General features: G+C 41.0%; 3 protein-coding genes across 4 annotated transcripts; all 3 read right to left on the reverse strand.

Moving 5' to 3' along the window:
- Window positions 1-4705: 4705 nt before the first annotated feature.
- LOC125023284 (interferon-inducible GTPase 5-like) lies at window positions 4706-10353 on the reverse strand. The gene is made up of 3 exons (XM_047610442.1): window positions 10250-10353; window positions 8424-8997; window positions 4706-7743 (listed from the first exon to the last, which is right to left on the reverse strand). Exons 2-3 carry the CDS (start codon window positions 8980-8982, stop codon window positions 7106-7108), a joined length of 1197 nt encoding a protein of 398 aa, XP_047466398.1. The 5' UTR covers window positions 8983-8997; window positions 10250-10353; the 3' UTR covers window positions 4706-7105.
- Window positions 10354-11343: 990 nt separating this feature from the next.
- LOC125024041 (interferon-inducible GTPase 5-like) lies at window positions 11344-15624 on the reverse strand. The gene is made up of 3 exons (XM_047611691.1): window positions 14738-15624; window positions 13341-13914; window positions 11344-13044 (listed from the first exon to the last, which is right to left on the reverse strand). The coding sequence occupies exons 2-3, from the start codon at window positions 13897-13899 to the stop codon at window positions 12410-12412; spliced, it is 1194 nt and encodes a 397-aa protein (XP_047467647.1). The 5' UTR covers window positions 13900-13914; window positions 14738-15624; the 3' UTR covers window positions 11344-12409.
- Window positions 15625-16474: 850 nt separating this feature from the next.
- Window positions 16475-26537, reverse strand: mocs1 (molybdenum cofactor synthesis 1). 2 transcript variants are annotated; one of them, XM_047611689.1, is made up of 11 exons: window positions 26155-26464; window positions 24507-24618; window positions 23665-23832; window positions 21906-22070; window positions 21144-21205; window positions 19776-19887; window positions 18734-18846; window positions 18336-18446; window positions 18106-18226; window positions 17962-18009; window positions 16475-17806 (listed from the first exon to the last, which is right to left on the reverse strand). In XM_047611689.1, the coding sequence occupies exons 1-11, from the start codon at window positions 26359-26361 to the stop codon at window positions 16728-16730; spliced, it is 2298 nt and encodes a 765-aa protein (XP_047467645.1). In that variant the 5' UTR covers window positions 26362-26464; the 3' UTR covers window positions 16475-16727. The 2 variants fall into 2 exon arrangements, with proteins under 2 accessions (XP_047467645.1, XP_047467646.1); XM_047611690.1 differs by having other exon boundaries at window positions 17654-17806; window positions 17947-18009; window positions 26155-26537.
- Window positions 26538-27234: the final 697 nt, after the last annotated feature.

The following is a 27234-nucleotide window of genomic DNA, read 5'->3' on the forward strand; positions in this document are numbered from 1 at the left end:
AGCTGGGGAACCAACAACTCCATGCAAGGGCACTTGGAGTATACTACTTATTCCAAATTAATATAAACAACTTCAAAATAAAACACCACACATAAAACAATGTGCCACCGCAAACCTTATCACTATCTAGACTGAACTCCCAGCACCCCAACTGCACTGGGAATGAAGGGCATCACCCACTGTAGCACTAGAAACAAAAGAAGACAGAAATTGAAATTAGAAATTAAAAGCAGTTCCAAACAAAAATAAAATCAGTAAAGCCAATATAGATATAAAATCGGCAGTCAGTGCTTATACTTCGTATAAGGCAGTCAACGTTTTAGTATTTTCTTCCAAAGTGAACAGGAAGTGATAAAACAGTCACTGCCACATGGGGTGCAGTGCACACGGAGAGCCTTGCCTGAGGAGAGTGGCGAGCATTCACAGCTGCAGTCTCATTTATGCTAACCAGCCAACTCCTCCAGTCTCCTTTGATTGGTGAGGACCGGCCAAAATGTCCTCACTTTCCAAAAAATACTTCACTTTGTTGGTTAAAAACTCACACGACCGTCAGTACGTAGCATGAACAAGAAAACTGATTCACCGCATTGTGTTAATGTTAATATTATCAAGTGATCTAGTGATGCTGTCTGACTTCACTCAGTGTAATGACAATTGATTTAACACATTGATCTTTCTTTGTTCTGTTTCCTGGTCTTGGTGTGTTGTTTAATATTTTACTGATAATGGCCGCAAACTATGTTGGTAAACAGATCTGTGTAGGACACACCTTTGTGGTGATAAAGATCCCCAGTGATATCTAGGTGAATATGGTTCAGTTAAGTATGGGCCTGAAATTGCAACCATTTTAGTCACACGTGTAATCTGTGTGACTTAAAATATTTTGGAGTGAACAATTTATGTGTTGTGAGGAACCATCATGGCATTAGCCTCTATGTATATGTATATTTGTGACTCATCAATAAACAGGGCTTCATTCCATTATACACACTCTAATGCTGATATACTCGTGGAAGGAGAAAGGTATTAAATGTGTATATACTGCAACCTCCTGGTAGATATTGGACATTGACCCTGTATTTTTTCACTAGCATGGTAGGTGAGGCATGTGCTGTATTCCACTGGCATGGAAAAGGGGTAAATTCTCTTGAGAGATTGGGATATGTTAGATTGTATGTATATGTCAAGGGAGATGCATTAGCACTCCATAAGCCACATGTAATTCAGAATCAGAATTACTTTATTGATCCCAGGGGGAAATTGGTTTTCGTTAGAGCAGCTCCAACCCAAAGTGTTCCAAGTGTTAAGAACAAAGAGCAATCAGAACAAGTAAGAGACAATAAGAATAAGTAAGAGAATGTAAAAAAAAATATAGGAAATATATATATATACATATATATATATATGTATGTGTGTGTGTGTGTGTGTGTGTGTGTACAAGTATAAGTGAAGTGAACCTGTGTTCCGAATTATTGCTCTACAGAGAAAAAAAAAAATATTGCACATGGTGAGAATATTTATGGAAATATATACAAGTGTATGAAAATAATGAAGTTACGCATGTGTTATTACACAATCTCAGGGTAAATATATAGCTATAAACATGGGTTATAGTTATAAACATTGCACACAGCATACAGGCAATGTGTACTGGTATACAGGTGAACATGAATTATTGCACATTAATGAATTATTGCACATTAAATAAATAATATGGGTTCTACACCCTCAGAGTGAGGAGTTTTACAGGTTAATGGCCACTCTGTGTTGCGATATGTCGGGTGCTGAAAGAACTCCTGCATCTGACCAGCACGTCATGGAGTGGGTTCAACTCATTGTCCAGGATGGCTTTCACCTTGTGAAGCATTCTCCTGTCCGACATTACTCCCACAATGTCACTGGCCTTGCGTATCAGTCTGTTCAACCTGTTGGCGTCCACTACCCTCAGCCTGCTGCCCCAGCACGCAACAGCATAGAAGATGGCACTGGCCACCACAGACTCATAGAACATCCTGAGCATAGTCACGCAGATGTTAACAGACCTCAACCGCCTGTGAAAATAGAGGCGACTCTGGTCCTTTCTGTAGAGGGCGTGTTCTTTCCCCAGTCCAGTCTTTCATCAATGTGAACCCTCAGATACTTATAATCCTCCACTATGTCCACATTGACCCCCCTGAATGGAAACAGGGGTCACCAGCACTTTGGTCCTCCTCAGGTCCACCACCACTTCCTTCGTCTTTGTCACACTGAGCTGTAGATGGTTCTCCTCACACCATTTGACAAAGTTGTCTACAACAGCCCTATACTCCACCTCGTCTCCTTTGATGGTGCATCCAACCACTGCAGAGTAATCAGAAAACTTCTGGAGATGACAGGTCTCCGTGGCAGTGGTTGAAGTCTGTGGTGTAGAGGGTGAAGAGAAAGGGAGAGAGTGACGAAGGAGGATATTTTCCTCTCCTTCAGCCCAGGATCTTTATACCGTTTGGAAAGGGTAGTTCACTGTGGGGCTCCAGTGTTGCTGACCAGCCTGTCTGACACACAGCATTGCAGGCGCACATACTGTGGTCTGCCAGTCAGGTAGTCAACGATTCCACAACACAAGGGGGATTCCACCTGCATCACCATCACCTTCTCACCCAGAAGAGCCAGACGGATGGTATTGAAAGCACTGGAGAAGTCAAAGAACATGACTCTCACAGTACTTGCCGTCTTCTCCGGGTGGGTGTAAACACATTTGAGTAGGAAGATGATTTCATCCTCAACTCCGAGTTGGAGCTGGTAGGCGAACTGGAGGGGGTCCAAATGTGGCTTGACCACGGGACGGAGTTGCTCCAAGATAAGTCTCTCCGGGGTCTCCATGACGTGGGAGGTCAGCGCCACCAGTCTGTAGTCTTTTGAGCCACCAGGTTGCAGTGTCTTCGGCACAGGAACTAGTCACGATGTCTTCCACATCACAGGGACCCTCTGCAGACTCAGGCTCATGTTGAAGATATGCTGAAGAACTCCACAGAGCTGGGTGGCACAGGTTTTGAGCACCCTGGGGCTGACCCTATCAGGGCCTGCAGCCATGCCAGCTGTCTTCTAATATCGTCGGCAGTGATGATCACAGTAGATGGGGGTGGAGGTGGGGGGGAGGTGTGAGGGTGGAGGTGAGAGACTGTAAGGAGGGTGAGGGGGAGAGAGTGGAAAAGGTGTTGTTGACAAAACAATAGAGCTAATGGTGGAGGGGTTGATGGTGGTGTTCATATGGGGTGGAGAGGCAATGGTGTCAAATCTGTTAAAGAACAAATTGAGTTTGTTGGCCAATTCCACACTGCTTCCACTCCTCTATTGTCTGCTGGCCTGAGCCAGTGATCTGCTTTATCCCACTCCAGACCTCTCTGTTGTTGTGCTGGAGTTTCAATTCCAGCTTCTTCCTATATTCCCCCTTAGCCTCTCTGATCTTAATCTTCAAGTATATCTCTCACCTCCTCCTAGTTGCCAGTCCTGAAAGCTCTCTTCTTCTCGTTCAGGATGTTTGATGTCCTTTGTCACCCCTTGTTGTTTGGGGAACAGTGTAGTGAACAGTGAACAGACTGTCTCTGCTGGAACAATATTGTCAACACAAAAGTTGATATAGTCTGTGATGCACTCTGTGAGCCTGTCGATGTCCTCTCTGTTTAGCTCACAGAGTGCCTGCCAGTCCGTGACCTCAAAACATCCCTGCAGTGCCTCCCAAGCCTCCTCCCACCATCTCCTCACTGTCCATGTGGTCACAGGTCTGTGGTCTGGCTCTTTACCAGAGGTACATAAGTGGTGCTGAGGTGTACCAGGTTGTGATCTGACCTGCCCAGTGGGGGGAGGGGAGAGGAGTCCAGTGCCCTCTCGTCTCCGGTGGAACAGTTCACATGCTGAGTAAAGTTGTGTAGTGTTTTTGCAATGTTGATGTAAGGGGGGGAACTTATCCAAGGAGCCTCCAGGAGGCGCTACCTTGTTGTTTTGTTCTGGTACGGTCAGTGGCCTTCTTCTCTGTTGGTTGCGGCCATTTTAGGTCATATCCTGATGTTTTGTGCTAAGGTGAGCAGTGAGAGCTACATCTCTCCACTAGAGATGGGGAAAAAAGTTATTGTTTGTCACTATACAGGTGATTGGTTTGACAAATATTAATGTTAGGTGTCTTATTAATGTAGAGTTGCTGTTATTGGGGTAAGAGATGTCTGGGGGATTTGTTAAGTTTATGCTAGATAAATGTGTTGGTTCTTTTCATATTATAATGCTGTCATGTGTGCACGCAAGCACACACACACACACACACACACACACACACACACAGAACCTCCCTCACTCACTCATTTACAACCACACATACTCTTTCAAACTACCTGGCACACACCTGTTACCTGCTGGTTATTCTGGTTACTGGAGGGGATTATGCTACAAGTTTTATTGCAGTGTGATATGTTCTTATTTTGTAAAGTGACAACCTGATGTTTTGTGCTAAACTGTTATAAAGACCGAGCAGCCCAGATCCTGTCTCCTCGCCTGGTTATTCCCTCCGTCTTCCACCAAGGAATAAAAATACACAACGCAGAGACTTATTAGGTAGACCAAGGGCCTAATCTGATCCAGGCCAGAGTGAGTCGAACTCAAGGGTTACATCTGGTGCCGTGACCTGGATCTGCGGTTTCCACAAGGGAAAGAAAGAAAACATTACTGTCTGTAGACATATCCTTTGAGTTTTGTTTTATTGAAATTGATTTGATGCTGTTTACTAACATATAGGGACTATTGAAAAGTGAAAAGAAAAAAAAAATCTATATGACTGTACATCACTGTCCATATTTCCTGCATTTATCACATTCAAACATTCACCCCCCAACTTCAACATCATACACCCACACATAATTCCCCAATTTACTTCCCCCGAAGCTATCTGGACACAGCACTTTTGAATTATGGAAATGCAAAGTCCTCAGGAAAATACCCTTCGTCGACCACCAACTGAAATGAACTCCACTGTGAGACAGACTTTAAGTCACGGTGCTAGCACTGTGGACCAAGGTCATAATGTCCAAGCCCCAGGTGGGTTGTCATCTCAGTGTGTAGTCGATATCAAACATCACCTGGACCCCCAACGGGTTGTCAGGCCCAAGATGGCACAGGGGCAGCCCCAGATGAATATTGCACCGCCCTACGAATCCCCATGCCAAGCCACCATACAATTTGCATCTACCACCCCCGGTTTTGGCCCTACAGTGCTTCCCCCTGCTGGACGTGCCCCTGCCACCATGCAACATGCACCGACCGCCCCCCGTTTTGGCCCTACAGTGTTTCTCCCTGCTGGACGTGCCCCCGCATCCAGTGTTCAGTCTCCCTCAACTCCTGCATCCCCCATACTGAGCCCAATATTTAGCAGATATGATGTCCCAGATTCAACGATGATGGTGCAAAATCAACCACCTCCCCTCCAAGCCCCCACAACTATAACACCAGATCATACAGCCATTATTCATGCCCCAACACCCATACCGCTAGCACAGACCACCAGGTATTTTCCACCACGCCTGACGCATTGCCCCCCTGATGGAACGTACGCTTCAGAGTGACAAGGAAAGGAGACAGTGTGGACGGCGGGGCACAGGGGCACGTTCTCCTAAAGGAATGGAAAGATCGGTGGTCAAGGGCAGCATCCTCTACCGCAAAATTAAAGATGGACAAAAAGGGTCAGTTGAACAGTTGGTGCTGCCCAAGAAGCTACGTAGCTTCGCTAAGACAGCCCTCCATGATGATTTGGGACATTTAGGCATAGACCGCACATTCGCACTGATGAGGGAGCGCTTTTACTGGCCCAGGATGTTCCATGATATCAAAGCATGGTGCGAACAGTGTGAGAGGTGCTGTCTCCGGAAGACTCTTGCAGCAGGTCTTAGAGCCCCTCTGGTCAGTATCCACACAAACGCACCAATGGAACTTGTCTGTATAGACTTTCTGACGTTGGAGAGGTCCAGAGACAGGATGGAGACTGTGCTGGTTGTAACTGATCACTTCTCTTGTTTTGCACAAGCTTACCCAACCAGGGATCAGAAGGCACGCACAGTGGCGAAGGTGTTGTGGAGGAACTTCCTCTGCCGTTTTGGGTTCCCAGCCAAGCTTCACGCGGATCAAGGTCGCAACTTTGAGAGTGCTGTAGTGAAGGAGTTGTGCAAGGTCACTGGAATCACAAAGTCCCACACAAGCCCATATCATCCCCAGGGGAATGGGACTACCAAGAGATTTAATAGGACCCTGATGGATATGTTGGGTACACTTGGTCCACAGGAGAAGTCCCACTGGCATGAACATGTGGACGCCGTGACACACGCCTATAACTGTACGCGCCATGACTCAACAGGATACACACCATACTTTTTAATGTATTGTAGACATCCCAGGCTGCCCATTGACCTTTTCTTAGGGCTACCAGAGAGTGCAGAAGCATTTGGACACAGTGAATACATTCAAGCCCTTCAGAAATTTGTTTGCACGTCTCATGCCTCATACACAGTGTGACCCCAAGACAACAGAGTTATTGTATGAGTTTACTCTCTTGTATTTTTCCAACAAAATCATCATCAACATGACCAGGAAGCCAGTAAATATTCCGGGTGTGAATCTGTCACCACCAACAGTCTGACAGCCACCAACATCAAGTCATCCAACACCTTCTCCAGAACACAAATAATCACCATTAAACATTCAATGCATTATTTCAAACATAAAAACCCCAAAACTTTGCGTGTTTGTCCATGGGTGGGACAGATGCCTCCCCCACTACAGTATTTCAACAATAGCTCCCATATTACCTTCTCTATTCACTATTACACAGACACATTGAGAAATAAGCACACAATAAATGAACAAAAAAGCACAGAAATAAAATAAACAAATAACAAAGAAATAAAGATTCTAAAGCTGTAAGAAATAACAATTTTATAAACTAATCATCTATAAAAGAATATTGGATAAAATGTGCATGTAGGTTTTGATTAAAATACCATGTTTATTTACTGTGACACCAGTTTAGTATGCTGCAGCTTTAAATGTGCTGCTGAACGCCATTTACTGTAAAATAAATAAATTAAAATAATCACACTGAGGTGTTCATCTTCAGAGCCCTCTTAAACACATTCTCTGCATCTTCAGCAAGCATGCTGAGGATGTTATTCAGAATTATTTTGGTTGTGATAAAAGAGAGGGCCACTGATGCTGGAATTCCAAATATTGGAATGAATCTGGACACTTCTTCTGCTGCCATTAAAACAGCTGTTGTAGAAAAACTGGTGATCACCTTCAGGATGAGATCAGAAGTTACTTTTGTTGTAGCCACTGGGGAAATTATGACGGCCATCAGATCTTTAAATGGCACACCTGTGCTTTTAGCAAGTCTCTGGAGGGACGGGATATCAAGACCAAACCCAATTACATATTTTGTGACCACACCAACTAGCAAGGCTACATCACAAGCAATAGAAAGACCAGGAACTGGTGCAGATGCTACAACTGCAGACAGAAGGGCAAAGTATTTTATTTTGGCCTTGAACCCCCTTTTCTTCTTATTGATGATCTCCAGGTTGATATTTGGCATGGCCATCAGAAGAGCATTCCTCTTGTGTTCAGGTAGTTCTCTCTCCAAGGTCTCATGTAAGACTGAAAAGTCATGCCGACCAAGCTCAAAGCTGGACACCAGGAAGACCTGTGGAGCCACAATGCCCTGTTGTGTAAGTCCTGTGTCACAAACAGAATAATGGATAAGACATATAAAATAATAAGATATTTTAAAACTAACCTTTCTCATTGTGATCAAGTCCAAACAATTATCAAGAGTTTCTGCAGCTCCATCTGGTTTTATAAAGTTCTATAGAGAGCTGCAGCTCATTGTTTAGCTGTCTAGTTCATGGTGTAGCTTTTGGTTTACTGCCACTGCTCTCAGCATCATGTTCAACAGGCGTCTCCTCCATACAAACAAAGCTTAAAGAGTGAGTATGGATTTTCTATTCAACATGCAATATATATGTTTATTGATGTCTTCTCAGGTTTCTCCTTCGCTAAATGACAGTTGCTGTCGGATTAAATAATTTTGATTTGTGGAAAATAATGGGTACTCTATTTTAAGCAAATAGCCTTTTGTCCCCAGTGTTGAAATTTCAGTAGTTCATTTATCAACATTTAACAGCAAGTAGCAGCTTTATGCTGAAAGCAGGGCAGTAGTACCTTCATACGAAATCACCTGACGGCTATGATTACTTCCTCCAAACATGACCTGACATGACCATCTTTCAACACTGCACTACCCATCAATAACAGGAGAACAACTTCCCTTCAGCAGCAGCAATCTAACATCACATACAGTAATTTCAAAGCAGTAAAATATGATTTGGTTAAAAACAATTACATGCAGCACTTACCTTGAACACAGTTTTCCCTGATCTTAATCAGAGTCCTCTCTTCACTGAAGTCTCTCTGACTTCTCTCCTCAGCACGTAGGTCGTTGTCAATCTTTGAGCGAACAAAGTAGAACCTTTTCCCCATCCTCTGAATCTCCTGAGCCAGTTTCACATCATTTTCTCTGAAACGTGTGTCTGAGATGATGATGAAGAAGTCAAACCTCTCAAATCCAAAATGCTTCAGGTACTTGTCAGCTGGAAACCTGGTGGTCCCAATTCCAGGAAGATCCCAGAATGTAACATTAGGATAGTTTGGATGAGGGTATCGCGTGACATCTGTGGTGGTTTCTACACAACCAGTAGGAGCAGCTCCTTCATCTTTGTTGTCTATACCTCTGAAGGCATTAACAAATGTGGATTTCCCAGAGCCAGACTCTCCTGTGATGGCAATATTGAGGCAAGTGTTTTTCTCTTTGTCCAATAACTCTTGGATCTTTGTAGCAGCCAGTGATTGGTTATTGTTCTGAAGTGCTTCTTTAATTTCTCCTGTAAAGGAGTCCAATTCAGACGGATTTTCCATGGTGATCTTTCATGCCTTGAGTAAAAAGGAAATAAAATGAATATTATCTTTTTAGGAATTTTAGCACAAGCACAAGTCTGCCATAAACATCATGTACATATAAACTTCACTGTAAATTTACACTGAAATATCAACAAAATAATCCTGTTATATCTAAATACAGGACATTTTTGGTAAATTTAGTTAGAGAGATAAAATACAACAGTGTTTTACTGCACTGAGAGCTAAACATAAAGAAGACAGTATTTTAATAGTACGTTTTCATTGCATGGTGTGAAAACAAAACTGAGTCCATGAGTTCACACATGTTCCAGTTGTGATTATTTTTTCATCTCCACCTTGTAAACTAGTTGGTCAGCACCATTTTTCTTTCTCTTGTTCGCTCTGGAAAATAGTTTTTCTTAACTAGATTGTTGAGTAATTCTAATAAGACTTGGATTAATGTTGACACATATTAGACTGGACTTGTATTCAGCTATTGTTAACTAGCCCAAGCACAGATGTGCACATTTGCTGATTTTAAGTTTGATACATGGTTGCATGACATTCTTTCTCCTCTGCTGTTAAAAAGTTGTTGGTGATGTGAGTAACTAATATGCACTTATCTGTTTGTACTGTTGAGTCAATCTTAGTGAAAGTACAGTTATTGAGAATTTTTCTCCACTCTAATTCTTAACACACATTCTTCAGGCTCTGAGAGAGAGACAGACGTGGTAAAGTCCCATCAAGGGGGACAGTTTTGTGTATAACTAGACACATGATAAAAGCTGTTGAACCTGTATTATTTGTTTTAAAACTTGAATTCACTATTTAATATGCTGCATTTTTACACTGTTCTTAAATGTTATATTAATAAACATGCCAATACCTCAGATATATCATTTGTGAAAAACATGTAAATTATCCTTAATTAACTGGAACTCCTTTGCCTGCATATTACTGTGCAATGTGTACTGTAATGCTGTTATTGAAACTATGTAAATAAACAGTAAACCACAACATCAGAAAGATACCATTAATTTAACAGTACTGCTCTTTCTACGGGAAAATAGAGTGTATGACAGATGAGTGAGAAGAACAAGAATTCACTGCATAAAATGAAAGACACTGAAATATGGATGACATTTGGAATGAGGTTTCATATTTTTCTATTGAAAATACATCCAGTAAATCTGTCTAAAGTTCAAATAATTATAGCATGTTTTGCATTGTTGAATTAAGGACATTACAGTCAAAGAGACAAATGTAAATATTAGCATATACTTACACTGGATTTCTCCTGATGCTGAGATGTAGAACCCGAGTACAGACAATGCTTAAATCTATGGTTTATAAATGAGTTACTAACAGCAACATGTAGTGCAGTTCAGCCACAGAACCCAGTTATTGTGTGTTATAAAATGCAGTAAAAGTGTTTGTAAGAGCACAGCCCTTTAGAGAGCGACCAATGAAAGACCTTGAATTACACCACGTGCAACTGAAACCTGTAAACCAGCTGATTTACAAGAAGTGTGGGTATGACGCACAAGAAGGGCGTGGTGTGGTGCTTACCTTGACTGTAGTATGCCTTGATATGTGTGAGAGTCCTCTATCCATTGAACTCTTTCTTTGTCCTCAGCATGTAGGCCACACTCTCCTGTGATGGCAATGTTTAGTGGAACATTGGTCATCTGATCTAAATACTCCTGGATCTTTGAAACAGCCAAAGATTGGCCATTGTTTCTTGAATTCCTTTTCCGATCAATTCATATTGCAACCCAAGATCCATGATTATTATTCATAACTGAAATAAGAGAAATATATATATAAAATCATTATTGTCATTTTTTTCAGTCTGGTATTTTCTTGTATTTATTGATTAATATGATAAACCAGTGTGTATGTTAATGTTTGTGTGCTTATGTGAGTGAATGGGTACATGTGTCTGGCTTTAAAGCGCTTTGAGTACCAATATGGAGAAAGGTGCAATATAAAAACTATATCAATTTATTTATTTTTAAATCACTTTTTTGGTGTCAAATTATATAGATGAACACTGAACCATGTTAGACAATACAAATATTTACCATATACTGTATAAAAGCATCAAAATAAGATTACTTTTCTTCAATTTATACTCTGTAGTCAACAAACTATAAGTTAATTTAGCAACAATAAACCCTCTTGACCATCTCTCTCTCATCTCATCTGATCTTAGTCTATGCTTATAGATGATCTAAATGCCAGAAATGAAGGAGGAATATTCTGTCCACAGAGGTGGGTGAGGGTGGATTCTAGCCATACACGATCACGTTAGATATTGTTAAATCATGATACAATAAAAACATCTGGATGCTTTCAGTCTTATAAAACCGGATTTAATCATACATTGGTGACCAGAGAGCAAAAAGGGACAGTGAATCTAATTTGTGTATTTAAGAAAAGGCTATCAAAGAGAAACACTGGATTCATCTTAATGTTGAAGAAAGATCATGAACATACTGTACTTCTGAAAAGGTTTTTAAATTAAGCCATAATGTTGCTGTGAACTTTGCATTTATATCCTGTTGTTTTTTTCTTTTCTTTTGGAAGCTGCCTGTTAAATGACACGTAAAGCCTGACTTAAAATAATGGTGATTTTTGACCTCTAAACTAGCTACATAATTAAATGATAACCATTTCCTCATACTTTGCATTATGGAAATTTATTGAGGATGACAAAAGACAATAATTACCAGTGAACATCAGGTTGCGTTCAAAAAATAATTCATAAATATGTAAAGATTACGCTAATAAGAGCATATTTAAATATGACATTTTAATCTTTTAGATGAAATTATAAAACTGGCATTGTGGGAGTTGCATCATACCTGATACACAACATTTCAGTGTGATTTTACCACTACATAATGTCCAAGGTATATGAAGAAGTGATAAATTGCTCCAGAATATTGATAAATATTCAGATTGAGTAATAGGAATATAAAGGACATTCTGATTATCACATGTGTTTGATAAAAATCTAACACAAGAAAAATACACAACAAATGTTTCACATCACCAGAAACCAATACCTTTTTCCAGTTTTCCATATGTTGTACTGACCCACTAGAATACATAACAGTGAGCACAGCAGGAAATGCTGCCTCACAACACCACAGGCAACTCATTATATCCCATATCCTATAGCAACAGCAAGAATGACTAGAGCAACAGCTTAGTATGTTTTTGAAAGCTAGCAGAAGAAAACCCACAGGACAATTACTGCTGCAGAAAAAAAAAAAAATTCATCCCAATCTCTATGGCTCGCAGCATTCCCAGGTGGAACCTCTTGCATTCAATTGAATAAAACGTATAATGTACATTCATCAGTTGTATTTTCCCTTCCCTACCATAGATGTAATAGATGTAGCAATGTACTTCAATGTGTCACTGAAATCTATTTACATCACACTGCGGTCTTCAAATCCAGAGCCTTTTTAAACACATCCTGAGCACCTTCAGCAAGCATGTTGAGGATGCGATTCAGAAATGTGTAGGTTGTGGCAAAAGAGGAGACCATTGCTACTGGGATTCCAAACATTGGAATGAATCTGGACACTTCCTCTGTTGCCATTGATGCAGATGTGATTGGGAATGTGGTCAACAGCTTAACAATGAGATCCATGGTTACTTTTGTGAAACGTACTTGTGTAGTGATGACACCAAGCACATCATCATATGACACACCTGTGACTGAAAGTTTCTTCAGTGACTGCTCATCAAGCCCAAACCCAGCTACATATCTTGAGACAGCAGCAGTCATCAGACTGAGATCAACAGCAACAGAGAGACCAGGAACTGGTACAGCTGCTACAACTGCAGACACAGTGGATATGTATTTTATCTGAGCGTGGAAAGCTTCTTTCTTTTTCCTGATGATGTCCAGGTTGATACTTGGCATGGCCAACAACAGAGCATGCCTCTTGTGATCAGAAAGTTCTTTCTCTAAGGTCTCATGTAGGAGAGAGAAGTCATAGAGATGAAGCTCAAAGCTGTACACCAGGAAGACCTGTGGAGCTTCAATGCCTTGAGTTATAAGACCTGCAATATAAAAGACATAAATATGATTCAGAGTTCAACTTTGTCATTGTTATTATTAAAAATGTCTGTCACACTAATTTGCACTGAGAGACAGTGCAGAAAGATCAGAGAGACCGAAACTATTTAGGTGAACACAGGTCCAGGTTAAAATGTAAAATGTTTGTGTGTATAGCAGATTGATTTGTGTTGATCCTTGTGTAGTATGGCAAAATGTAGAGTGACACTGAAAGTTTGTTCATTCACCAGTGGTAGTTCAATACTATAACTCCACTATTCAGAACAGAAAAGAAACGTACTTTTAACACAGTTTTCCCTGATCTTAGTCAGAGTGCTCTCTTCACTGAAGTCCCTCTGACTTTCCTTCTCAGCACGTAGGTCGTTGTCAATCTTTGAGCGAACAAAGTAGAACCTTTTCCCCATCCTCTGAATCTCCTGAGCCAGTTTCACATCATTTTCTCTGAAACGTGTGTCTGAGATGATGATGAAGAAGTCAAACCTCTCAAATCCAACATGCTTCAGGTACTTGTCAGCTGGAAACCTGGTGGTCCCAACTCCAGGAAGATCCCAGAGTGTAACATTAGGATAGTTTGGATGAGGGTATGGCGTGACCTCTGTGGTGGTTTCTTCACAACCAGTAGGAGCAGCTCCTTCATCTTTGTTTTTTATACCTCTGAAGGCATTAACAAATGTGGATTTACCAGAGCCAGCCTCTCCTGTGATGGCAATATTTAGTGGAACATTGTTGATCTGATCTAAATACTCCTGGATCTTTGCAACAGCAAAGGCGTAGTCATTGTTCTGCAGTGCTTCTTTAATTTCATTTGTAATTGATTCAGAATCTAATGGAGTAGCCATGGTGATACCTGACAACTGTGTAAAGGGGGAAAAATGATAAATTATCATGTTAATAATTGTTAGCCATTGTTATGAAGAGCAGCACATACAACAAATAATAAAAAGAGAGATACAATAATGAAAACATGAAAGTCATGCCATTGAAGGTGTTGAGAGACCGGTTATAGCAGAAGAAAATGGCAACACATTTAGACACTATTATGAAAAGAAACTATTATGTCCAGAGCCTAAATCAAGTCTATGCATCGGTATAGAATACCACTGGCAAACCATACTCTGCCGGCAGTTACATCGCTCTACGGCTGAAAGGTTCCTCCCGACAGCCCACCACCCCACCCACTCTTCTGTGCTACGTGACTCAAGGCAACAGCAGCCAACATACACAGGACACGCCTCAGGGTTTTTCTGTTTTGGGTGTTTTATTTGCTTTCGGGCGCTTTCCATTTCACCGTTTCTCCGTGCACCAGACGCGCATCAGCATGACAGCAATATTCAGGAAAAAGTGTGTGATAACAGCGTCCAAATCACTGACTCTGGTTGCTCTTTGTTCTAAACACTGGTACACTTTGTGTTGGAACTGCTGTAACGAAAAGTAATTTCCCCTGGGATCAATTACTTCTAATAAGTGTAGTTTTATTTTGCCTATCAACACAGTTTAACTGGTTTAAAACTGGTATATAGTTTTAAGTTATCACTTTCTACAAAAGTTGAAACGAAGATTCAGTGACGATGCGTCTTGGTGCCAAGTCGTCTTAAATTGGCCATGAGATTTGGACGCTGCGGCGCGTACACTTGAGAGGGTTAAACAGCTTTCAGAGACAAATGAAACATTACTTACACTGGATTCCTCTTAATGCTGGAAGGAGTTAACAGGAGCAGAGGCAAATTTAAATCTGTTTAAATAAGCTGGACTGGAGTGACCAGTGGCTATTGTTCTGTGTGGAGAACTGAGATGAGGAAGTTGTATTCACAATAAAACTCCGCCTATTCTTTCCATGCAGTCAAGTTGCATATTGATGTTAAACCCCGCATTACACACATTTAGTTTTAATTTAAAGGTAAAATTGTTTATTTTTCCAAGCCCCCAACATTTATATTTAGATTAAATATCTAACAGCTCTTCAACCACTTATCTTAAAACAGAGGCAAAGATGGTTTGATTTGTCCTCGTTAATATTGGTTTTATTACCATCGCTGCCTGATGCCTGATTTTATTATAGTAATCTGGAACAAACCACTGGAAAAACTAAACTAGTTAACCGTAAAGGTCAACAGGAAACACAAGAAACGTACATCCACTATAGATAACAGACTGCTATATTAATAACTCTTTAAAATCTGGTTACACTGCAATAAAGGATTACATTTAATCCGCATACATTTACCTGTATAATATCCTGATTTGATTTTGGGTAAAATGAACATTGTTGCAGACCGAGAACACTCCAATGGCAACATCCAGGCAGTGATCCTTAGATCCTGGTGCCATGTTCTGCAGGTATGCACACACACACCTGGTTATTCACATGATGTATAAGAAAATGTGATACAGTAAGTCATAATTCTCAGATCCAACCTGATTCAGGTACTGGTCAACTGGAGACATGGTGGTGGTTTGAGGTAAAAGGAACACTGGGATGGTTTGAATGGGACAACCGACCTTTGAAAGATGTTTTCATGCTTCTTTATGCGAGAAGTCTGTCTTTTAAATGCGGACGGACAGTGAGTCTAACCCTCCCCTGTAAATGTGAAACGGTCCTGTCCCCTTCTCGTATTACAAACACACATCTCTATTCATTTATTTATAGATGTGAAAAGCTAGTGCAGGGGTTTCAGGTTATTAAACACAGATGTAGAAGTTTAGGTGTTAAAATAGTTTTAATGCAGTACCATACACAATATGAAAAACTTATTATAAGTAAAGTTTTCTTAATGTGTGAAACTCACTAGAGGGAAAAGAACAAGGCCTTCACATATATTAAGCAGGATAACACAATATTTCTTGTGTGATTTTGAAAGTATGTTCCCTGAAAACAGGAGTTCAGTGGTTTTTGCTAAAGACATGTGAAACTGAATCTCCATATTACTGGCTCAGTGAGGATCTGATGATGAAGCGATGCTGTCTAGCCATCAGTCTAGAGACACTTCATTTATCACACTGATCTGAACAGAGTGATGGACAAATAGTGGATGATTAATCTTACCGTCATCCTCTAGTGTAATGCAGTATGCACATATCCAGAGTTTCCAGTAGACTACCGAGGTAGAAAAGCATAAAACAATAAAAGGAGTAAATGTTTTAGCAAATCACCAGTAGTAATGAAACCGACATGCCTGAGAAGAGCTCCATCCAATGCAATCAAGTTATTTCCAAATCTTTGTTAGTCATGGCAAAGCAGATTAGCAGATAAACACCAGAGTTGATGGTATTTCACAGTTAGGCTGTGGAGCAGTAGTGACAAGGACATATTAACTCCTCTGTTCTTCTGCATCACTCCACGGTTGCTTCCTTCAAGAATTATGTTCAAAATTCATGAAGATTATTTAAAGACACACATTCAACATGTAAACAGCATCAGTGCCCTCTTCAGGTAGGTCTTTACTAGAAGAACAACACGTCTGTAAATGTAATACTTATGTGCCCTCTAGAGGCAGGTATGAAATTTGTTCAACAGCTCATGGAGCTCATGTACTGAAATGTGTCTTTGTTTGCAAAGTTAAAGTATTCATTAACATGGTTCAGCAAACATGATTCATATGTGACACATCCATTACACTACAGGCAGAGGGGACTTTGTGGGGGTTGTGTTGCTCCAATTACTTAATTCTCAGCTTTCCTGTGCTGGATGACGATGGAAGTCTCTCTTCCCACCAGTCTTACTGACCAGCTTTACATCCGTGATTATGATGTCATGGCTCACTGCCTTGCACATGTCATAGATGGTGAGCGCTGCCACGGAAACGGCCGTCAGAGCCTCCATCTCAACTCCTGTCCTGCCTGTAGTGCGACAAGTTGCTGTGATGACAGCAGCGCTGTGCGGCTCATCGAGGTGGAAGGTGACAGAGGTGTGGTCTAACGGCAGCGGGTGGCAGAGTGGAATGAGGCCTGAGGTCTGCTTTGAGGCCATGATGCCGGCCAACTGTGCTACAGTCAAGGCATCGCCTTTAGCTAGCTGGTTATCCCGGAGCAAACGGAAGGCGGTGGGACCCAAGATGACGGTGGCGCAGGCAGTGGCTGTTCGACGCGTGGGAACTTTTCGCCCAACATCCACCATGGTGGCCCGACCCTGGGCATCAGTATGTGTCAGCTGAGCCCTGGTGATTTCATCTGGGTGAGTTTTGGAGACCTCTGTGGTCTGATCAACCCCGGGGTCATCGTTGGAACCTTGATTGTGGCAGAATCGAACACTGTGGTGTGTCAGACTTATTTTGGTATTCATTAGTAGTGTGCAAAAACCATGTGTTCCTGGGGGCCTGAACAAGTGGCCCTTCAGAGCATTAAGAGCACTGGCTTGTGCGTATTTCAGACAGTCTTCATTAGTGTAGTTTGTTAAATTTGTGCGCAGTGTGAAACCTGCAGTCTTAGTGTGACAACTAGAGAAAATGAGCCCATTACCAAACTCACAGGAGTGAAGGTGTGCTCCAGTGTGGAGTCTAGGCATCACATCAGCTTTCCCTTTGTTGACATGTGTCATAACATGGGTACTTCCTCTCATTAATATACTAGAGTGGCAAACATAGGCTGGCTGTGTGGTAGCAGTACAGTCTATAAGGCACAACAATCCCTCTCTATTTAGGACCCTGCTCTTGCCTAAATGGCTCATGTGGGGAGCTACTGTTGGAGAGAGGAATGCATCATTTTTAAGATGGGAAACACTCGGGAAGACCGTCTGGCTGTCTTGTAGCTCTGGCAGAGGCAGAGGAAAAAGAAGACCATTAATAAAGCTGCAAAACTAACATTTCAGATTAAGGTTTATAATTGTTATTATTGAAAGTGTAAATGTAGGCAAAAATCAGGACTGAACAGTGTGAGGGACTTGTACGTACAGCTGTGTTACCCACCAATGAGGATCATAGGCCTGTTCTTCATCTGGGAGATACTGAACATGCCTGAGCGGAAAGAGGAACAGATGACATTCAAGTAGAACTTCAGATAACACAAAGGCATGTGACAATGCCACATAAAGGTGTGGTATACACTTCTACCTGCATGTTGTTTCTTCTTTCTGCCCACAGCCGCTCCGATGATTTGCAGTAGCTCTTCATCAGACGCCCCAGAGCGCAAGATGTCTCTGAGGGACACCTCAGAGTTACCGAACAAACACACCTGAGAGACGACAGGCGCAGAGTTGGATGGTGTGATGATATTTAAATGTGTTAAATAATAAAACAAAAATATCATTGCAGTGAAGCCCCACAAAGAACTGTAGCTTTACCTTGAGGTTTCCATCTGCAGTGATGCGTAAACGGTTGCAAGAGCCACAGAAATGGTCGGACATGGAGGTGATGAAGCCCACCTGACCTTTGAAGCCTGGAACTTTAAATGTCTGTTAGAAAACACAGGAGATTATGTCTGAATAATGGCACTGAAACGGCTGACAATGAATCACTTTGTGCTCCAGCAGTAGAAATGTGTCTCTTGATAATCTTTTAAAGAGTATTATTAGTTGGACTCATTTTATCAGAGGAGATAAATAACACGATTTACAAAAATGCTCACTAAGCAAAAACCAAGAATATACTAGTACAACTCTGATTTGTTTACCAGGATGCTAAATGCATCTTCACTTGTCAGTGACAGGAGAAAATGTGGTGGTGCGTTGGAGCAGCTGACCTTGGCCGTGTCTGTGGGTCCTGCTTGAAGCATTTCCAGGTTGGGCCATCGCTGCCTGATGCAGTCCAACATCTCCTGGTAGCTCACCATCTTCTTAAAGTTCCACTTGTTTCCTGCAGAGAGGAGAAGAAGCGGTCTGGTTAGCATCTTTCAACTCATCAACTTTTCAGTAAAAAATTCAGTTTTCATTTATACAAGAACTGTAAATCGTATTCTAACTCTGAATTGCAAAATGGACATCTTAACATTTAATATTAGTTATTATATCATTATACTAGTTTCATAAATTTTCTGACAAGTGACAAGTGTCAAAAACGTTGTCTTAGATGATGCCCACGAAAACTTTGAAATTCTATTTTCCAACTCGGAAATTTCAGACTATCATAGCATTCATGTTACAGGTTAACTCAGAGGGGAAAAAAATAAGTTTGGCATATTGTCTGAACATTAAAATATGTGCAGCATCTATTTTTTATTTTGGAAGCAGTAATTTCTGAGTGACCACAAGTTGTCAGAATGCAGCATTAGCTGCAGCTGGATCTCAACCAAGCTTTCCAAGACCCACCCCCACCCTACTTCTGATTGACTGGTGAAGTTGGTTTGATGAGGGAAAGCTGCGTTAATCTCATTTCCATTGGTAGGCGACTGCTTAAAACTGACAATATCTCGTATCAATTTTTTTTTCCTAAATGCTCATCTTTTTTCTTTTTTTTATCGTGGTCAAATGTCACATGCCAGAGATCTGGCGCGGTGCCGTAACACTTTAAGCCTGGGACAAACCATGAAATGGAACGGAAAAGGGACATCTTAAAAGCGTGCATAAAACCACAGTGAACTATCGAACTCTTTCACACATAAAATACCATTTAATTGGTTTTACTTGGTACTTACACAGACTAGCTGAACAGTAAACCTTTAAAGTAGCAACATCAACTTATATTCCTCTGTACATCTAAATAACCTACACAATAATTATATATATAACCTATATCTAACCTTTGCAGACCTGTGCAGGAAGACACTGTGGAGAAAGAGCACTCACCATCAAAGGGCATGTATTCTATGAAGCGCACCTCCAGAGGCTTCTTCTCTGTCAGCGCCACAAAATCTAACAGCTCATCCTCGTTGAGGCCTCGCATGACTACACAGTTGATCTGCAGAGGGCAGCACACAACAACAGGCCACTGATTACTAAGCCGTACAATCATTCTCCTCACAAAGCTGTTATGTAACTGTGAGGCAGTAAAATCCAAGGCCACACAGGAGCTGGACGTTTTAGCAACCCACAGGAATCTGCACAATAAAATGACTTACTGGAGATGTGTGGGCCAGTATTTAATCACATTACACAGTAATAACAGTAGTTCAGATTAATATACTGATGTTGGGGTTAATTAACTAACCTCAAGATCTGATCTCTCAGTCCTGTACTGTCTCTGGTGATACATTCAGTGCACACACAGTGCTGGAAATACCGGTCATTCACTGAGACAAATGTGATGATGGAGCCTCTTGATTCAGGTCAAAAGATTGTCATATGCTTCCACTCGGCTACATTATCTATCAATGCAATATTTGTTGCGTTTGATATTCACATGAATGTCTAGTTAAAATCTGTGAAAAGGCATTTTACAGCACATAATGCAATGTCTTCTCTATAAATGAAATGTTAATGACCCAAAGCTTCTTTTGGCTAAAATGAAATAGTTTGTATATAACTCTACTGAATGTGTTTTCTACAAATCTCAGACTGGCAACCAGAAACCTAGGTGTATTATGAGATGAGAGCACTCACAGGTAGACGTTGTTGTTCATATATATGTGTGTGTGTGTGTGTATGTGTATGTGTGTGTGTGTGTGTGTGTGTGTGTGTGTGTGTGTGTGTGTGTGTGTGTGTGTGTGTGTGTGTGTGTGTGTGTGTGTGTGTGTGTGTGTGTGTGTGTGTGTGTAACACTTTCAAAAAGCAGTTTCTTGTTTTTATAGTTTACTGTACTCTCCAGTAGGTTTTATCTTTTCACACTGATTAGCTATGATTTATAGCTTTTTAATTTAATTACTTATTGTCATTTTGTTTGCATTTATTTTTTCACAGCACTCTTAGTGGCCTAGTCTTATTTAGTTTCATCACTCTCCCATGAAAAGCATTTTGTTAAGTTTTGTTAAGTTAAATGCTTTATAAATAAGGTGTATTAGTAACTCTACCCTTCTGACTTGAATGTGTGATAATACATAGTAACACATGAGAGACACAAACAGGGGCTATAAGGAACTGTGACACACAGTGATTATTCTCATTCTGCAAATAGCATCAGTTAGTGGAACTGTTCATTAACAGAGAAGTGACTTTTGACTATTGTCAGTTTGTAATAAGTAAAAGAACGTTTAAACAAATGCAGAATGAACAAACTACCTTAACAGGATTGTAGCCCAATTCAATTGCCTTATCAATGCCCTCCATGACTTTATGGAACCCTGGGAAAAAAAAACATAAGACATGATAGAACGGTTACACTTGGTTAAGATATTAACATTTAGCATTTACCATCATATCATACCACATCAATCATGTCTTTGACTTCTGTAGCACCAACGACAATCTAATGCAGCGATGGAGTTTCTGAAATATGGTACAGGCCTTTACACCAGAAATTACCACTGCAAATCTCTAATACTAATGAGACATTTATAGTACTATTGAGTATTGAGCCAGGCGTGCGCAGAAAGCTCTCTTTTATTCAAGTGACATTCAATTCAGCCTTTTACAAACAATGACAAGACTATTTATTGGGGGAAAGGGCTGGCTCAGATAACATGCACGTGTCTTTTTTTCCTCTCCCTCCTTATCTCAGTGAGTCCATCTGTGTCTGCCCTCTACAAGCCAACCACCCAGGGCTCCAACCTGCTGTCACCTGCAGTCCACGTGTGTTAAAGCTTACATCCTCCATATGTAATCTAGTGGGACAGATCCAACTCCATAACAACCCAACTGATCTAGGCTGAGGCAGAGTACTACAACAGCAGAATCAAGTTAACATCGTTTTCTACAGATATGAGCCGTATGAAGTCTGAAAGACACAGTGAACAAAACACCAGTTGATTATAATCTCCTATAGCAATGCATATTTAAGGTACAGCATCAACAAGTCTTAATAGGTCAAATCACTTTTCCTACCTTTCCGCCGCACAATAAACTCAAACTTGGCAGGAACCAGTGAATCCAGGCTGATGTTAATCAGATCCAAGCCTGCGTCTTTCAGTTTAGGTAAAAGCCTGGCCAGGTTTATGCCATTAGTTGTTACTGCAATGGTCTTCAGGCCCTCCAACTTCCTCAGTTCAGCTGTAGAGGGAGAGCAAACAGAAAAAGGTGACACAATGTGGGGATTTGTGTAGAATATTAACTGGGATTTGGTGGTTCTGGGTTCAAACTTAACATAAATAGAGACACTTTACTCAATGCCTTAATAGTGTTGGTTAGGCTAGCTTAATCCTACTTGTATTAATATTACCACATCTAAAGACTTATTTATTCATTCATCAGTATATATAAAAAGCCAAGTATAACCTATAAAAATGAAAGACGAGCAGCTCAGTGGAAAGTATTTGGATGCTAGGCTAAAGCCCATACTGCCACAGGATTTCTAGTTTGCAATGAACTTTTTTCCAGCCGTCACATAACAGATTAATTTACTAGCCAAGTAATGACTAGTAAATTATTCCTTTGGAACTGGCTGGTTAATAAGTACTAACCACAGTTTAAATAGCGGTGCAACCAAACCCAGATGATGTAATCTGGGGAGCATCACTACATTAATGTAAAGATGTTATTCAAACAAAGAATCATTAAATGTGTCACACAGCACACGCAAATAATTAAAAATAATTATAACTTCTCTACTTATTTACATGTATTGTCAGAAAACAACAGATGAATTCTGTTCAACTTAATCACTCCAGTCAACTTAAATGGCTTGTCATGTGAGGTCACACTGTTGGGCTGTAACATGACACGCTGATAATCGATTTGTCTTCATGCTGGGTCTGACAACATATGATACAAAGGCATGACCCACTAATCACACCACAAAGTTTTCTTCATTCATGTCTTGCTATTACAACTACTGTTCTCATTGTGTGATAATTGGTGAGGTTGCTGTGGGTTAATTTATAAATCAGGCTGTGAAATTGAAACACTGCAATAATACATCATTAGACCAAGAACATAGCCGTGGTGTTACAAATCATTTTCCTTTTCACATGCCTTAAACCTAAAGCATATATAGAAAATCACTTCTCTTTTCTCTATTCTATTCACTTTAGTTCTAGTCTAGTTCTGTTAACAAAGTTAGCACAGAAGTCACTGATAGCACTGGATAGCAGATGCTCAATCATTCCTCTGAACAGATGCCTTCACATCTACAGATGTTGCCACATGTGTCAACAGAACTCAAAACAGGACAAAACTTATTTTTCAAAATAGGAATTGCAAGTATTAGACATGATTAACGGTGCAACCAATCACAAGGCACAACACATGTTAATACACATGGTAACCGACAATAGGGGCTAAAATAACCAGCTCATATTAACTCAGGGGACTTTCACACTTAGATTGTCAAAAATGAGTGAACACAACAATTGCACTGACCTGATGGGATTTGGAAGAGTGTACACCCAACACTGTGCCCTGCTGCACACCCGACAGAGGTGTGTGGTATTATCATATATGATGACAGTGTTTTCTAAACAGATACTCGATCTATCTGAACATGTTGTTCATACACAGAACAGTGGAACCACAGAAATGCCAGTGCCTGCACTCGCTGCCGATGCACCATTGTCCAAACGAATATTAAATGACGTACCAATTAATTCCTGAATCTGACCAAAATATAGGTTTGAAAGAAATCGTCAGTTTTGCATTATTTCCTTACTGATGATATCCAGCACATCAGGTCTGATAAGAGGCTCCCCTCCAGTGAGGCGGATTTTGTTCACTCCCTCTCGTACAAACAGGCGAGCCAGGGTCAGCAGCTCAGAGGAGGACAGCACCTGGCTTCGGGGTGTGAGCTTTACTCCTTCTTCTGGCATGCAGTACTGACCTGAAAACGGGAAAGATCATGTATGTGCTTTAGTCGTTTAAACAGATGTAAAATCCAAAAGCAGATCGCCATACTCACAACCAGAATAAGCCAATATGCCAGAAAGCCGTGTAAAAATGTGTGGAAAAGAGGATTTACACAAATGGATCAATGCAGGTATCATTAAAGGTACGATTTAAAGATACTTGCATTGATCCAAGTGTGCAGATCCTCTTTTTCACATGTCATTAAATCATCATTAGTAAAAACTGAAAGTCTTCTTATGTTATAGTGTTCCTAATCCTTTTTCCTGATAGTCATTTATCTGTATTCAATGTGTTAAAGGAATAGGGCGTAGGCATAAAACCAGACCCCATAATGCCTGAATAACTATTGGGACCACCTCATTTTCAAACTCTGCCTTCTTTTCACCTCAACAACACACCTCCAAAGATTTATGACTGCATCTTGATTGGGTGTGGCCATATAATGTATATGATTTAAGTAAATTGGCCTTGAAAAACACTTGACAAAGCGTTATTCTCTTTGAATAATGTAGTTTTTACTGTTAACTCTGATCACTACAAACATTCTCAGTAAAAGCAGCAGTCATTGAGCATCTGGATGAGAACCAGGGAAAATAAACCAGTGTGTAAGTTTAACTTTAAGATTACGATCAAAGAACAGCGACTCACAGCGGAGGTTGCATTTCTCAGTCAGGGAGATGCGCAGGTAGCTGTGCCTGCGCCCAAAGTTGTCAGTCAAGAACGCTGAAAATGGTAGTATGCTGTCATCTCTTAGCCTCTCCTGGGCATGAAGATAATAGGAATAAGACAACAGCACATAGTAGAAGAAGTAATGATGACGACAATGAAGTAAAAAATATTTATGAATACATAGAAAAATGCACAAATGGCCCCAAAATACCTTTAGATAATCAAGTGAAATTCCAGCCGTGAATTTAGTCATGCGCTTTTCCACAACCTAAGCATATTATGTAGCATTTTCACCTCGTCCTCCATACAGCAGCACTGCTGCTCTTGTTTTACCACAATGTTTTGCATCAATCACACCATCTCCTACATTTCAAGCTGATAAACGTGAGTTTTGGACAGAAACATACTTCTGCAATAGGTAAAATGCAGGGCTATCATTTAGAAGTGACTACATCTCAATAAAAGTATCAACACATCAAAAGGCTTCACTAAGTCAGTCACACTGAGGGAGTTGCACAAGGCTTCGTAAACACGTCTTGACCTTTGACTGTGCCAGTCGGCTGCCGTTACAGAGTTGTAGAAGTTAACGGCACAAAGGTGAACATGTGACTCAGACTAACACGCACGTTATGCTTCTGCGTTAATGTTACGCGGAGGCACCTGTCTTAACGCAGACACCTACGCCGAGTGTGCGCTGACCTTGCTCCATACCTGACAAGCACCACCCCATTTCTGGGGTGGTAACTACATCTTGCAGTGATGCAAAGAGCTGTGATTGGTCTACTTGATAGTATGATGTTTCTGCTTTATCATTTCCGGCTGCTTCTCCATTGCCGCAATTTTCAAATCAATTGTTCTGGATCAATAAAGAATTGCTACGGTTAACTGAGGAGGTTTGGAGATACAGACATTTGTATAACCATACATTGTTTAAAGTGAAGCAGGAAGTGGACAGAGAAGTTAGACTTAGACAGACTTTAATGTTCCACAATAGTAATTAACTGGTCATAGCAGCTTAGTTGTTACAAACAGATGTGCAATTATACAGCTGGACAGACTAGGCAAGCAAGCAGAAACAAAAATTGGCTGGCAAAAAAGACAGCGCCGACTAGCGTTGTTACAGAGCGAGTCAGACTGACAAGCACAAAAGTATAAATGTATTAGGCTTTAAACCTAATTTATGCTAGTTGGACACACTCAGTTAGTGACAGAACACAGACAAATACTGAATCTTCATTCAATCCTTAATCCTGAATAGGATTAGAAAGGAGAGCAGGTATGGTGGGTGGCCACAAGGACGTCTACTCATCTTATTCAGAACTTAAGGTACTTATGGGCCAAAAAATAAACCCTGCAATCCCCATTTACTTTAGAGCCAATGCTATCATTGTTATTAAGTTGTTAGTTTGCAATTTATCCTCTAATATCGTATATGGGTTAATAGTTTTGCCTGTAGTGGGCCTTAAACTGGACAGAGATTGCGGCTACGTTCTAAACTATAAACAAATTTAGTTTCTAGGCAGCGTTAGCCGCAGACCCGAGCCACTAGCCGGTGATTTAGACACAGATAGTGGAAAACCTCAGCTCCGTGTTTAACTTGAAGCCATTAGCACGGGGTAGGTATTACCTGACTTGACCTGGTTTTCACAGCTGCTGCGAAGTTGGAAGCAGCTGAAGTCGAGTCTCTGAGTTCTACTTCATTTTCCTCGTGCGTAGCACCGGAGAACATACGCTGGACGTTCCCATTCACGCACTGTACGAGGGGTTTCCTGAAATGACTTGAACAGCTATGTCTGACAAACAAGCGGCAGCACCTGCTGGCGTGAGCAGCCATAATAATACTCTGTGAGTTGCTGTCTGCGGAGCTCCTGAATAAACCGCTGTGCAGTAAAACATGTCACTTGTAGTTGACTCGAACACTGGGAGGGGAGTACCTGGGGCGGGGGCACATCAGCCAACCAACGGCGATAGTATATGGTCCCGACGTATGCGCGACCTGGTGCATGCCGGGTAATGTAGTCTTGAGGAATTCTTGCGTTGGCTTGCGTGATGAAGCCGTCAAGAAAACTTGTGGGACTCGTTTTTCGGCTGCAGAATAATTTGACACATTTTTAAAATAATAAGTTGATTTTACCACATTAAGTACCTTATGTCGCTGGAGTAGTTGTAGTCCTGGGATGTCTGCCAGACTTATCTATGCAGGGTTCCAGTCTTGCACAGTTTTGGAATTTATTGTGTTGCAAGTGCCTGACCCATGCACATGGACAGTTGTGTGTGCATACACAGGCTTGGTGAGAAATTATACTCCAGACTCAACAAAATCTTATGGAGCTCTGTTTAGAGTATCTGCCAGTAAAACACCTTTTTGGTAGTTTAGGCTGTTACCTGTCCTCCAGCTGACCAACTGGCTCCCATCTTAGGTCAGATCTTCAACAGCTCCCTGGAGCTGTGCGAGGTCCTCACCCGTCTTAAATACTCCACCGTCATCCCGGTCCCCAAGAAGTCCCCTGTCACAGGATTAAATAATAACAGACCAGTCGCCCTTGACATCTGTAGTTATAAGTCCTTTGAGTGACTGGTATTGGCTCACATGAAGGACAACACAAATCCCCAGCTAGACCCCACACATTTTGCCGAACCTCACCTCAGCAAAAAAAAAAAAAAGAAGAAGAAGAAGAAAGAAAAGGGGATACCTAATTTTCCATTT

Source organism: Mugil cephalus, chromosome 17, assembly GCF_022458985.1.
Source record: "Mugil cephalus isolate CIBA_MC_2020 chromosome 17, CIBA_Mcephalus_1.1, whole genome shotgun sequence".
In the NCBI taxonomy this organism is placed as follows: Eukaryota; Metazoa; Chordata; class Actinopteri; order Mugiliformes; family Mugilidae; genus Mugil; species Mugil cephalus.

Coding starts and splice junctions, on each gene's coding strand:
- LOC125023284 (XM_047610442.1), bottom strand. CDS start 8,982: ATGGAAAATCCGTCTGAATTGGACTCCTTTACAGGAGAAATTAAAGAA. Junction 7,744..8,423: donor CAGGGAAAACTGTGTTCAAG/GTAAGTGCTGCA, acceptor TTTGTGACACAG/GACTTACACAACAGGGCATT.
- LOC125024041 (XM_047611691.1), bottom strand. CDS start 13,899: ATGGCTACTCCATTAGATTCTGAATCAATTACAAATGAAATTAAAGAA. Junction 13,045..13,340: donor CAGGGAAAACTGTGTTAAAA/GTACGTTTCTTT, acceptor TTTATATTGCAG/GTCTTATAACTCAAGGCATT.
- mocs1 (XM_047611689.1), bottom strand. CDS start 26,361: ATGGCTGCTCACGCCAGCAGGTGCTGCCGCTTGTTTGTCAGACATAGC. Junction 23,833..24,506: donor TGAGAAATGCAACCTCCGCT/GTGAGTCGCTGT, acceptor TCCCGTTTTCAG/GTCAGTACTGCATGCCAGAA. Junction 18,227..18,335: donor CTGCAGATGGAAACCTCAAG/GTAAAGCTACAG, acceptor GTCGTCTCTCAG/GTGTGTTTGTTCGGTAACTC.